Raw genomic sequence first — 15,151 nt, 5'->3', positions numbered from 1 at the left:
TTGCTTTTTTTGAAATACTTTTTGCTATTTCTAATTGAGATCTTTATTCTACAGCCACAATACCAAGACAACCACCTGGTTGGATCCCCGTCTTTGTAAGAAAGCCAAAGCCCCTGAAGACTGTGAAGATGGAGGTAGAGATTCAAAACTTTTCTGTGCTATGCTTATTCTCTTAATCCCTTCTTACTTTTCTTGCTTACATAATGTGTTTGTTCAAAACCCCAAACAAACCATAACGTGCATAAGCACATAAACAGTTGGTGGATATCAGAATCAACTAACTATGATAATTATGTCTTTGCATCTACTTTATAAGAGAGATTTCATTTCTCTCCTTCTGGGTATTATATAATTAAGTTCTTTTTTTAAAAAAACCATCTTAGTAAAAATAAATTTGCCCATTCTTTGACATATGTTCTAAACATAAACTTTTAAAATTCCAAATGTTTTAATAAATGAGGTAATCATGGGGTAGCCTTATGCCTGTTGAACCTTTAAAATATATATTTAATTTAGTACACACTAGGATAGAGATGCTAGTATCTATAGCTAATTTTTGCTGCTTAGTGGAAAAAGTTATCCTCTAGGGATCATCAGATAATAATACTTGTCTGTCTTGTATATTAGAGGTTCTATTTTATTATAATCTTGCAAATAAGTATCGAATTTACCCCACCTAAAACTGTTTGCTATGCCTTCCTTAACGTAGGCACAGATGAATAAAAACTTACATTTGTTTTTTATCACTCATCAAAAATTATTTACTTTGGTTAAAAAAAAAAAAGTGGCTTAGCATGAAGTTCAAAATAGTCATTCTTGTATTGAGTTGCAATCTATTTTTAAAAATTGTTAAGCAGGATTTACATGTTATTTGTTCAGCATGATTACAATATTAAGAATTTTTTTTAGCAACAATTAGAAAATAGAATTTTTTTAAATTCCATTTACCATGGCTTAAAAAATCACATATTTTGGAATGAATCTATTGGAAGATGTACACTAAAAGCTACAAACATCACTGAAAGAAATTAATAGTGACCTAAAATACTGGAAGAGATATGCTGTGTTCACAGATTGGATGACTCAATATTGTTAATGATGCCCATTCTCCCTAAATTGATATCTAGAGTCAACACAATCCCAATCAAAATCTTAACTGGCTGTTTTGAAGAAATTGACAAGCTGATTCTTAAATATATATGAAAATACAAAGACTCTAGTTAACCAAACAGTCTTTAAAAAGGACAAAGTTCCAAGTCAATTCAGTGAAGAAACAAATGGTACTGGAGCAACTGAATGTTTGTATGGAAAAATGAGCTTCAATTATATCTCACTCTACACAAAAAATTATTTGAAATAGATGAAAGACCTGAGCATAAAAGCTTTTAGAAGAAAACATAGGACAATATCTTCATAACTTTGGGATTGGCAAAGATTTCTTATACAGGCTACAAAAGGTATGAACCATAAGAACAGTATACGAAGAAAGGTGAATTAGATATAATAAAAATGTTAAATTTCTGCTAATCAAAAGACACCATTAAGAAAATGAAGACAAAACTACAGACTGGGAAAATGCTTGCAGTATATATCTGACAAAGGACTTGTATCCAGAATCTTTAAAGAACTGTTACAACTCAATAATAAAAAGATAAACAGCCCAATTAAAATATGAGCAAAATATTTAAATAGACATTTCACCAAAGAAGATATACAGATGGCCGGTGAGCACATGAAAGTTGCTCAACATCATTAATTGTTAACCAAAAAAAAAAAAACCAAACCCGTTACCACTGAGTCGATTCCAACTCATGGCGACCTTATAAGGAAATCTAAATTAAAACCACAATGATATACCACTTCACACCTATTAGAATGACTGTAATAATGTAAGACAGACAAAAATAATAATCGTTGTAAGGATGGAGAGAAATGTAACCCTTATATGTTGCTTATGTGAGTGTAAGATGGTATAGCTATTTTGGAAAACATTTTGACAGTTTCTTAAAAAGTTAAATATAAATGTACCATATGACCCAGCAATACCCTATTCCTAGGCATCTACCTAAGAGGAATTAAATCATATGTCCACACAAAGACTGGTATGCATATATTTATAACAGCACTGTTCATAATAGCCAGTAAGGGGAAACAACCGAAATGTTCATCAGCTGTTGAACAGATAAATAAAATGTGGTCTAACCATAAATGGAATAGTATTCATCAGTAAAAAGGAATGAAATGCTGATACATGTTATAACACTAATAAACGGCAAAAGCATTATGCTAAGTGAAAAAAAGAAGGTCAGATATTATATGATTCGATTTATATGAAATGTCAGAATAGGCAAATCCCTAGAGACAGAAAGGAGATTAGTGATTGCCTGGGGCTGGGGGTAGGAACAGAGATTCACTGTAAACAGCATGAGGGATCTTATTGGGGTGGTAGAAATGTTCTAAAACGGGATTGTTGTGATAGTTACACAACCTACTAAATTACTACAAGTCATTGAATTGTACACTTAAAACAGATGAATTTTATGGCAAGTAAATTATACCTTAATAAAGTTGTTTTAAAAAAATAGCCAAAGGATTTGAACAGACGCTTCACAAAAGAAGATAAAAGAATAGCCTTATAAGAACATGAAAAGGTGGTTATTATCATTAGTCATCAGGGAAATATCTCACATCAGGGAAATGCCATTCCATTCATTAACAACAACAAAAAAAAACCAAGCTTGTTGCCGTAGAGTTGATTTTGACTCATGGTGACCCCATGTGTTACAGAGTAGAACTGAGCACCATAGGGTTTTCTTGACTGTGATCTTTATGGAAGCAGATTGCCCGGCCTTCCTTCCATGGTGCTGCTGGGTAGGTTCGAACCATCAACCTTTTAGTTAATAGCCAAGCACAAACAGTTTGCACCACCTAAGGACCTCTCACATCCACTTGTTGTGTGCTGTTGAGTCGATTCTGACTTACGGCAACCCTATAGAACAGAGTAGAACTACCCCATGCAGTTTTCTAGGTTGTAATCTTTACAGAAGCAGATCACCAGGTCTTTTATCCTGTGGAGCAGCTGGTGGGTTCGAACAGCTGGCCTTTTAGTGAACAGCCGAACACTTAACCATTGTGCCACCAGGACTTCTTTCACATCCACTAACAAAACCAAAACCCAAACCTGTTGCCGCAAGTCGATTCTGACTCATAGTGACCCTATAGGACGGTGTAGAACTGCCCCATAGGGTTTCCAAGGAGCGGCCGGTGGATTCAGACTGCTGACCTTTTGGTTAGCATCAAGATATTACAATTAACGTTTTGCTGTATTTGTTTTTCACAAAGCTCTCTAACCATCTATCGTCTATCTATCCATGCTTTTTCTTTTATATTATGTTTTCCTCTCCAGTCCTCTGATTACCACATACTTAGATTTTGCTTAGTTTTTCTTCTTGCATTTACTCCTTCCCACCTCCCTGCTCTGTCCGCCCCTCCGCCCCCGCCTCATATATCCTTTGTGCTGGTGGTCTCCAAAATGATAGTTATCTATTGATAGAAAATATTAGGAAGAAAATATTAGAACTTATTTTTCATAATATTACTATTAAAAAGAAATAAATTAAGCTTCACTACTATTTAATACATATATTGACACTATCATTCTTACTCATTCTATATGGCAGATTATCACATACACTATCCAGAATTTTTTGAAGGAAGAATAGATATGACACCCTTACTTTTCTGTCAAGTGCCCTGTGAAGTTTTGTAGTTTACTTGTAGTTTACAAGTGGATTTATAGATTATGTTGTATAGTTTTTAAACTAATCCACACAAATGGAAATACGGCTTAAAAAGATTTCTGAAAAGGTATTACAGATTAAAGATAATACACATATGCAAGCACAAACAGTAGGGAAATATCAGAGTGGACACTTTTCATATACCCTATAGGAGCTTTTTAACCACATTGAGGTAAAACAGTGATAATTGTTTATTTAATAGTCTTAATCTCTTTATTTTTGTGGATTTTCTATTGCCTGCATATTAGTAGAGTAGTACATATATTTGTAAATAAGTATATATTTATATGTATCTTGGGGGTACATGTTCAAATGTTTTACTGATTAAGCTACATGACCAAAAAGCATTGCAGACACTAAATTAATCTTTCTAAAATAGAACTTCTTTCATAACTCTCCCTTGCTCAGATACCTATAATCGCTCCCCACTGTCAGCAGAATAAAGTCTAGACTCCTTGGTGAAATACTGAAGATACTGTACAATTGAAGCATACTCTGTATTTCTTTTTCAAAGTATTTTCATTTCTCTATATCTAACATATTTCCTCATCCCTTTGCCTTTGCCGTGTGTCCATTTCTTCTGCCTGGAACCAGTTTCACTCCCTGTGTCCACCTGGTTTATATCTACTTCTCCATCTAAACTCAAATCTAAAGTATGATTTCTTTGTAGCCTCTGCTGTCATTCTTTTCCAGGTCTGAATTAGGTGTTTGTCATGGATTGAACTATGTCCCCCAAAAAATATGTGCATCAGTTTGGCTGGGCCATGATTCCTGGTATTATGTGATTTTCCTATATGTTGTAAATCCTGCCTCTATGATGTTAATGAAGGAGGATGGGTGGCAGTTGTGTTAGTAAAGCAGAACTCAATCTACAAGATTGAATTGTGTCCTGAGGCAATTTCTTGAGATATAGAAGAGAGAAGCAAGCAGAGAGACAGGGGGACCTCATACCACCAAGAAAGCAGTGCCAGTAGCAGAGCATGTCCTTTGGACCTGGGGTCCCTGCGCAGAGAAGCTCCTAGTCTGGGGGAACATTGATGAGAAGGCTGACAGGAGAAAAAGCCTTCCTCTGGAGCTGGCACTTTGGATTTGGACTTTTAGCCTACTTTACTGTGAAGAAATAGATTTCTCTTTGTTAAAGCCATCCACTTGTGGTATTTCTGTTATAGCAGCACCAGATGACTAAGACTGTTCTCGCCTCTGTGCTCCATATACCTTATTGCATATCTTTGTTGTTGTTAGTTGCCATCGAGTCCGTTTTGACTCATGGCAACACAATGTGTTACAGAGTAGAACTGCTCCATAAGGTTTTCAAAGCTGTGACCTTTCAGGAGGAGATCATCAGGCCTTACTTCCGAGGTTAGTAGAGTGCATAAGCATTGCACCATGCAGGGACATCTCTATTGCAGTACTAATTATATTGCAGTACAACTAGATATCACATTCCTTAAGAGCTATGATTTTGTCTTATTCATCTGTATATCCCTTCAGTAGAGATTTAAGTGTTTGAAAGCAGAATGGATGAATGGAAGCTACTCTATCCCCCACATTATTTTGGTCACCTTTCTTGGGTATATTTTTTTAAATCTCTGTAAGGTTTTGGGGGAGTCAATAAATAATAAGCCTGTCTTCATTCACTAGTTTGGAGTCAATAGAGAAATAAGATAAAAGAGACAGATAAGGTCAGAATGCCAGATGGTGAGTGAACATGTCTTTAACTTTGTATCTGTGTGAGCTTGCTAATATTTTACCTCTTCAGGAGAGACTTAAGCACTTTGTCTCTAGCTTAGCAGTTGAACTGCAGGCCCCCTCCCAAGAGGCAGGTATGGCAGGGAACAGGCTAGAATGTGCCCTCTCTGCAGGCAGGCTGGCAGATCCAAAACAGAGAACCCAAGAGGCCCTAAGCCAAGCATATTGAGTTAATTCTCTAAAATTCACCATTCAGATGGGACATTCTTTCTTCGCTGGGGAAGAAAGTGAGGGGACTCAGAGAAGCTGGAAATATTTCTCCCATTCTTTCTCCTCTATGAAAAACTTGAGGAATTGAGAATGGGTATCTCCCCCTAATGCACTTTACATTAGGGTGACTGGCTTAGAGAAACAAAACCAGTAACATATATATTTTACTGAAAATCTGCAGGTCAGGTGACTGGCTGTGGATTCTGTCGATTTGGGTTCCAAAATCCGTAGATCAGGTAGCAGGAAGACGGGATGAGTTCTGGCAAATTGTCTATTTATAGTCTGGAGGTAGAATACTCCCTAGGGAAAACTCCCTTTTTGCTCTTAAGGCCTTCAACTGATTGAATGAGGCTCATCCACATTATGAAGAGTAATCCGTTTTAAGTCCAGCTGATTTAATTACATGTAACTACTTCATAGGAGTCCCTGGGTGGTGCAAATGGTTAATGCACTCGGCTTCTCACCGAATGGTTGGAGGTTCAGGTCCACCCAGAGGTGCCTCAGAAGAAAGGCCTGATGGTCTACTTCTGAAAAATCAGCCACTGAAAACCCTGTAGACCACAGTTCTACTCTGACACACATAGGGTCTCCATGTGTTAGAATTGATTCCACAATAACTGCTTAACTACTTCGTAACAGCATCTAGACTAGTATTTGACCAGACAACAGGGCACCATAGCCTGGCCAAATTGGCACATAAAATTAACATACAGTGACCATATGTCCTGGTTTGCCTAGGACTAACCCAGCTTATTCCGGTTATTCCAGCATAATTAGTAATAACATCCCTTTTTACTCTAAAAAATAGGCAATACATTATATAGTCATCCTGATGATGTCTTAAGGCATTATTATAATAATATTCAAAACCTTTTAATATAAGAGCTGGTAGGTCTGGGTAGGTCTTTCTAATATCGCCTCTGCTTATGTGATGGGGAACCCACCATTTGAAAACTTGAGCCTGTTTATGTTCAGTGAACATTTGCCACTTTCACTGTGCCCTTTTTCCTCTGCCCTCACCCCCAGCCCCATAGGCTATTTCCAGGATAGACTATATCCAACTCACATTGATATCATCCATGGTACTTTGCACAGAGTAGATGCTCAAAAGGGGCTAATAATAATAATATTTTAAATGTAGGTTTTTATAATTTAATATAGTGTTTGCATCCTTCTGAGCATTTAGGATCTTCTAGAAAGACCTTATAGTTTCTAAAACTTGCCCTTTCCTCCCTAGTCTTTTGATATTCCGAACCTAGCTGTGTCTTTTCACTGTATCTGATGGTATAATTGATGTACATATTTATCTTCCATTTAAATAAGATAATTAGTGTTTTGGTTTAATAGTTATCTTAAAAATACATCAGAAATCCATTTTCCTCTCAACCCACCCCATTTCTTCTATGGTGAAAGAAAGATTAAATTTTTACCAAAGGCAGCTTTAAAATGCATTATGTTGATGTCATTTGGAGCTTAGAGAGTGATAAAAAAAAATTATCAACTGAATAGAGCTCCACAATAAGAAAGCAGTTGTAATTCATACATTTAAATAAGAAAAATCCTATTTTAGGGACAAGAAAGAAAGAAGGATAAATTCATAGGGCTCAGAACTAACCAACTGCTTGATATGCCAGAAGTAGTTTTACCTTTTGAATCAGCTTTTTGGGGGGAATGCTTTAGTTTCTAACAAAGGAAAAAGATGGTTAAGTCTTTGCTATCTCAGAAGTAAGTAAACAAATTTTCTTATGGCTCCCATAGTTCTCCCTCAGTCTTTTTCACAACCAATTTTCAAAACAAAACAAAAGCCAGCTTTTCTAAAGCCTCTGATTTTAACTCTTCATTGCAATGACTTTTGTCATTACCTTTGCAGGGAAACTGCTTTTCGTAAGGTCACCAACGATCTCCTGATTGCCAAAACCCAGTGGAATCTTTTTTAGCCATTATCTTTAGTCCTGCCGGCTTTGTAGCATTTAATAGTGTTGATCATGCGTTCCTATTTTGTCTTCTTTGATACCGCTGTCCCTGGTTGTTCTCACTGTCTTCATTTGCTCTTTAAATGTTAGTGCTCCTAAGGTTAGTTCTCTCAGTTCTTCTAGTCACAGTTTACCTAGGTTATCTTGTCACTGCTGTAGATTTATCTATGTTAATGTCTCCCAAGTCCTTATTATCTGTCTTCCCACATTTCTCTTTTGAATACCAAATTCATATTTCCAAGAATTTAGCTCTCTCTACCAGGATATTCCACAGAGCCCTCAAATGTAACACATTGCAAACTGAGCTAAGTTTCTGTATAGCCTTCCTGCCCTCAGCAAATGACATCACATCTTCCAAGTTGCTTGATCTCAACACTGGTTATCATCCTCAGTGTTTTCCTCAGCTTCACCTCTTCAATGCAGCTAACTACCAAGTTCTATCAATTCCAGTTGTTAAAAAAAACTAACATTTATTGAGTGCCCATTGATCCTAGACACTATACTAGGCACTTCACACATATTATCTGTCTTCTAAATTCCTCTAAATTTGAATTAATTTCTCTTTTCTATTCCCGCTGTCATTTTCAAAGTAGGTTGTTGTTATTGTTGGGTGCCGTTGAGTCAGTTCTGACTCATAGCACCTCTGTGCACAACAACAGAACAAAGCACACTGCTCAGTCCTGCACCATCCTCACAATTGTTGTTCTATTTGAACCTGTTGTTGCAGCCACTGGGTTAATCCATCTTGTTGAGGGTCTTCCTGTTTCTCGCTGATCCTCTTCTATATCAAGCATGATGTCCTTCTCCAGGGACTGGTCCCTCCTGATAATATGTCCAAAGTATGTGAGACGAAGTCTTGCCATTTTTGCTTCTAAGGAGCGTTCTGGCTGTACTTCCTCCAAGACAGATTTATTCGTTCTTCTGGCAATCCATGGTATATTCAAATTCTTCACTAACACCATAATTCATAGGCATCAATTCTTATTCAGTTTTCCTTATTCATTGTTCAGCTTTCATATACATATGAGATGACTGAAAATACCATGGCTTGGGTCAGGCATACATTAGTCTTCAAAGTAACACTTTAAAGAGGTCTTTTGCAACATATTTGCCCAGTGCAATATATCATTTGATTTCCTGACTGCTACATCCATGGGTGTTGATTGTGGATCCAAGTGAAATGAAATCCTTGACAACTTCAGTCTTTTCTGTTTATCATGGTGTTGCTTATTGGTCCATTGTGGATACTTTTGTTTTCTTTATACTGAGGTGTAATCCATACTGAAAGCTGTAATCTTTGATCTTCATCAGTAAATGCTTCAAGTCCTCTTGGCTTTCAGCAAGCAAAGTTGTGTCATCTGCATATTACAGGTTGTTAATGAGTCTTCCTCCAATCCTGATGCCACGTTCTTCTTCATATAGTCCAGCTTCTCAGATTATTTGCTCAGCATACAGACTGAATAAGTATGGTGAAAGGTTACAACCCTGATGCATACCTTTTCTGATTTTAAACCACTCAATATCCCCTTGTTCTATTCGAATGACTGCCTCTTGGTCTATGTACAGCTTCCACATGAGCACAATTAAATGTTCTGGAATTCCCATTCTTCGAAATGTTATCCATAATTGGTTATGATCCACAGAGTTGAATGCCTTTGCATAGTCACTAAAATACAGGTAACCATCTTTCTGATATTTTCTGCTTTCAGCCAAGATCCATCTGACATCAGCAGTGATATCCCTCATTCCACGTCCTCTTTTGAATCTGGCTTGAATTTCTGGCAGTTCCCTGTTGATGTACTGCTACAACCATTTTTGAATTATCTTCAGCAAAATTTTACTTGTGTGTGATATTAATGGTATTGTTCATAGTATGTATTCAGTAAATATTTGATAATGTATCATTTTCTTGCCAGAAGGGCCAGAAACCTGCAATCATCTTGGTCTCTCCTTTCCTCCCTCAGTCTTCATGTTCTCATGAAATCTATTACTTCTACTTACTTGTCTCTATTATCCATTCTTTTTCTTCATTCCCACTATCATTGTCTAAGTTCCAGCCTTCATAATTTTTTTACCTAGGCTTTCAAATAATTTTCTTATGTGTTCTCCTTTATTATTGCTCTGCTCCATCCATTGCATCCTCTATTAATTTCTGCTCATAATCTTTCTCAAATATAAATTTAATCATGTCATAATCCTGCTTATTCAGTCCCAACAGCATCAAATAAAGATCAAACTCCTTATTAAGGCACTCCAGGCGTGTTGTGATTTGGTGTTTGCTTATAGGACTCATCTCTCTTTGCATACAACTTTTACTCCAGCCACACCAAATTATTTGTAATTACTGAAAATGCTAGGCATTCTTACCACCTCAGTGTCTTTGCACATACCCTTTCACCTGTCTGGAATGAACTCCCTCTTCCTCTGCCCAATCTGAATTCATCCTTTAAGACTTAGCTCAAACAGCACCTTAGAAAGCTTTCCAGATAGCTGCTCTCATTAGCCAGTTGGTGCCAATTCCTCTGCACTTTCCCCAACACTCACGTTTATCTTCATTATGTCAGTTATCTTTTCTGCCTTCCTGTCTAGACCATGCACTTTTTGAGGTCAATATCTGCATTGTGTTTTTAATTTTTATTTCTGCATTTGAAGGAGAGGGAGAGGAACGGAAGGAAGGAAAAAAGAAAGGAAGAAAATCAGTGAATGAATCAATCCAATGGAAGGCGTATAAAATTGCTAGGTATCTTAGTCTTGCTTTTATTGCCTTCATTTTAAATAGGCAAATAATAACCATCTTCTCTATCTATATTAATCTCCCCTGCAAAAAACTGACTAATGGTGTCAAAAGCAACCCAGAAGATACTACCACATTTGTTTCTTCTCCTATACTTTATCTGTTATTGCTGATTGCTTTAAATGCTAGCCAGAATGCTGAATCAGTGTCCAGGTTAACACTGAAAGATGTTGATCTTTTATCCTGATTAAGTGTTAATACATCCATTTTAGTAAATTTTCTTGGATACCAGATGGAATTTTTCAGATATTTCTATAGTTCCTTCAATTCTCCAGACATTTCTAGAGACAAAGTATGAATCCAGTTGTGCTGTACTTGTAGAACTGAGTCTTACTCAGCACCATATGGTTCCCGTACTCTTTCAAGAAAATTTCTATTAAAGAAAAAAAATGTCTTTTATGGAAGACCAATAACGATAATGCTTTGATAAAATTGTTATAGTGCATCTTTACACATATAATTCCACACACACTCTTATCCATGTAACAGTTGCTTGATCATAAAATATTGTACCAATTTAATCGCCAGTTGTTTTCATCTTAGGTGCAAAGGAACAAAATGAACTGAATTGTATCTCAGTTCTTCTTAGTTGTTTTGTTCTGTTTCCACATAGTAGTTACTTTTCAACTATTCTCATCTTTTCCACTTTAGACATTCCAACTAGGTCCTTCAAAGGAAAATCACAAAAGCTTACCAACCTTTGAAACCACCAATCAACATATATAGGCAGAAAAATATGTTGCAGAGAAGGCGGGGAAGGGAGGATTGAGACTTTTTCATCAAGAGGCTGGTCATTTATTCTCTCTTTTTATTCTTAATGTGGAATAACAATTTTTATTAGAGCAAAACAGATTGTTTAGTTTGTTAGGCTCATTATAATGGAATTTTTACTTACCAAGTTGGTGCATCACAAAGTTGATAGCTGAGGCTGAATTAAATAGTGCCTTTTGATATTTTCTAAGGCTATTTTCTGTCCAGCATACTTCATTTGTGTGTATGTATGTGTGTGCGTGCATGTGTGTATGTGTTTGTGTGTGTTTTGGCATAGCAGAAAAACAGTAAAAGAAATTGAAAATAAAAATGTCGGACATCATAGTGTACAACTGTGGCTTTTTAAAAAATTCTTTCTTACTGGACTCACATAATAATTGGTAGCATTAGAACCGCCTGCTAGGAGTATTCCTGCCAGATTAATCCATGTCTAACTAATATGTTAAATGGTTTTTCAGAAACCTTAACTTTATAAGGAGTGCAGACAAAACAAGAGGGAAAAGAGGATTCTTTCAGCCCATTTTGTAAAAACCAGATTTTTTTTTTTTAAACTATTAGAAATTTAACTACTTTCAGTTTTTCTGCTTATATTTTATTGGTAAATTAGTTGGAATAAACAATATTTAATAATCCTATGTAAGACATTTCTTTGTTACTCTTCACGAATAAATATTACGTACACAAGGCACTGGAGCCCTGGTGGCACAGTGGTTAAGAGCTCGGCTGCTAACCAAAAGGTCAGCAGTTTGAATCCACCAGTCGCTCCTTGGAAACTATGGAGCAGTTCTACTCTGTCCTGTATGGTAGGTATGAGTCCAAATCGACTGGACAACAATGGGTTTGGTTTGGTAGTTGAATAAATCCTCCTTCAGATACTCAGATCAAAGTAATACAAGGGAAAGCAAGTACTTTCTTAGGTTTTAAGCAAATCTAGATTGCCTACTTGAAATGTCATAAACCCAAGGCTAAACTTTCCATAGGGGAGAAGTGGTTTAGGATATAATAGGAATAATTGACACATATATGTATAATAGTGAAAATTTTAACAAGCAGCTGCTTCTGGTATTTGACCCCAGGGTAAGTATGTCTTATTTCAACGTTACTAAGCTTTTTAAACAAAATAATATAGTTTTTTAAATAATTAGCATTTTTTATGGCTTGTGAGTCAGATAAAGACCGGTGAGTTCAGTGTCATCTTTTGTTCCGGTCTCCTAATCACTCACTGAGACACTCAGTGGCTGTTGAAGAAGTCATTCAGACTTAAACTGCATTCGTTCTTCAAAAATGAGCCTTCATCCTCTGTCTCCCAAATATTAGTGTAATGAAATCAAAAACATTTAAATTCACCCAGTGATTAACTATTTTCTGTCTGTTTTGAATATGATATTTCACTCAAACCTTTTGTTTATTTACAGAACTTCCTTATGGTTGGGAGAAAATAGAGGACCCTCAGTATGGGACATACTATGTTGAGTAAGTTTGTTACCATGGTTACTGTTCTCTCAAATGTTTCCTTTCAGTTTACAGCTTCAGGGAGTACTGAATAGAGTACTTCATGCTTTTGCAATCTAGCTTTCACCTTTTTCAACTAAAGAAATGAAAAGATAGGGACAGTGAGCATTTACTTCACTGACCCTGGGCTTCCTAGAAGTTGCCTTTGAAGTAAATAGTGAGTGCTAGAGGAAAGTTGCCCAGATGATTTATAGCTGGAGTTGCTATCATTACCACTACAGCCTTTAAAGAGGAAAGTCGTAGATGGAAAACTGTGAAATGAGAGCACTGGACTAGATGAACTATTAAGGTCACTTGCAACATTGAAACTCTATGGTTCTAAAAGCAATGAAAGGACTTTAAGGGCATTGTACCATAATGTTTGGAAGTATATGATAAATGTTAGGCTAATGTCAACATCTACTTTTTCTTTTCCGTTTCTTCGTGTATCTAATTACTATATTGTTATGACCATTGGGATTGCTTTCTTTTCAGATGCTATAGGTAGAATTGGAAACCCTGGTGGTATAGTGGTTAAGTGCTATGGCTGCTAACCAAAAGATCAGCAGTTCAAATCCACCAGGTGCTCCTTGGAAACTCTATGGGGCAGTTCTGCTTTGTCCTATAGGGTCACTGTGAGTTGGAATCGACCCAACGGCAATGGGTTTTGTTTTTGTTTCTGTTTTTTTTTTTTTTTAAATAGGTAGGATTATTACCAATGGCTGTGGGTCTCAGGCAAATATCTGCATCAGAAGCACTGCCATTTACCTGGAAACTAGGAATCTGAAGCTACTGCCTAGGTAGCGAAGGCAAAATATTTTATTACCTGGAAAAATAGAAAGCACAGTAATCTTGTAGTTTTGTAATTGCTTACTAATTTTCCAGCACTTGTTGGCTTAAACCTATGCCATTTCCTGGTAATTAGCCCTAAACTCTGACTCCTGTTGTAACGCTAGCCTTTATTCTAATGTGTTGTTGTTACTTGAGCCACTGTGATTAGAGAGAGTTTTGGAATGACACCTAAAAATCTTATTTGTACCCTAAGGAAACAACTCAATTAGTTTGGCCCTTAGGTGTATAACTTCATATTTTCAATATTTTGACCCTTTTGAAGTCTATGGTAATTTTTATTTCCATTGTGTTTTTTAATATCTTCCTGATACTATGATGTGAAAGTATATAGCAGCTCTTCTTTTTTTTTATTATTACAAAAAAGCTTGTTTAGCTAAAATAAAGGGAAAAACAACTATTTTTCAAATCAGAAGAACATTTGAAGGCCAACTGAAAAGGTTTTGTAGATTGTGAGATTTTTTCTTTCCCCCTGGTAGTTTATTAGTCTCTTTAAATTGGGCTTTAATCAACTAGTATTTGCCATTGACACTGCCGAACATTTCAGAGATAATAATTCTCATTCTCTTATTATCCATTCCAAGAGAATTTGAATACATGGTCAAGAGGTGAAAGTCATTTGCCTGTTATAAAATCTTGGGCTAAATGCTTTGGTTCCCATTAAGCAAGAATATAATATTGAAGCAAGTTTAGGGCAAATCCTAAAGTGACCTGCTCCCAGTTGTCATGGAAGTAACACAAAATAGCCTGAATTAGAAGCCACAACAGCAGCAGCAACATGATTTTCTATGACTGTTCCCAGAACAAGTTCATTTTACAGGAAGGTGATTTATTAAATTACGAAGTGAAGGCTGTACTCAAGATGCACATTAGTATGGAATCAGCTGAGCTATGGAGTGTGGCTTGATTCCCAGATTAGTTAGGTTTTGAATCTCAACCATAGTAATCTGCAGTGAGTTTACTGATGGAGATAAAAAGCTGTTACATGAACGGCTACTCTTTGGCGCTCGTAGTTTGTCGAACCAGATGGCACAGTGATTGCTCTTGGCAGGAGCCTTGTAGTAGTAAAACCAACTATGATGGCAGTTTTTCTTTGTGAGTGTTTATTTTAGAGGATGTGATTCTGAAATGGATTAACTTATTTTTTAAAATAAAATTCTTCCAAAATTTAATGGCAGGCCATCCATAAAAACGCTTATATATTTAGAAATGGTGTCTTGATTGTATTGTGTTAAATGCCTTAATGCACTTTAGTGTCAAAGTCAAAATATACATCTACTTTAATATCTCAGATTCTTTGTGAAAGAATAATTATTTTGCTTGTTGAGATGAATTTTAAAAATTCAGATATTATACACAAAATTTTGATACAGATGAATATTCCAAGTTATATGTTATATATACATGAGCTTCTGAAAATCATGCTTTTTCACTACTCTTATTTAGCTGTTCTGATCATCTGTAATATTCTCCTCCCTTACTTCCCCCAGCTAGTTACATGTAAAACAAAATCT

General features: G+C 36.1%; 1 protein-coding gene across 1 annotated transcript in view; it reads left to right on the top strand.

The window, feature by feature from the left end:
- The window catches only part of MAGI3 (membrane associated guanylate kinase, WW and PDZ domain containing 3), a 250,383-nt gene that overhangs the window by 179,425 nt on the left and 55,807 nt on the right, over positions 1-15,151 (top strand). The window contains exons 5-6 of the mRNA XM_004380440.3: positions 55-134; positions 12,713-12,770. Coding sequence (XP_004380497.1) covers positions 55-134; positions 12,713-12,770 — 138 coding nt within the window. The remainder of the gene's footprint in view (positions 1-54; positions 135-12,712; positions 12,771-15,151) is intronic.

This window comes from Trichechus manatus, unplaced genomic scaffold, assembly GCF_000243295.1.
Source record: "Trichechus manatus latirostris isolate Lorelei unplaced genomic scaffold, TriManLat1.0 scaffold00073, whole genome shotgun sequence".
Taxonomy (NCBI): domain Eukaryota; kingdom Metazoa; phylum Chordata; class Mammalia; order Sirenia; family Trichechidae; genus Trichechus; species Trichechus manatus.
Note: the sequence above shows the minus strand (reverse complement) of the source record. Positions and strands in the feature narration are given on the sequence as shown.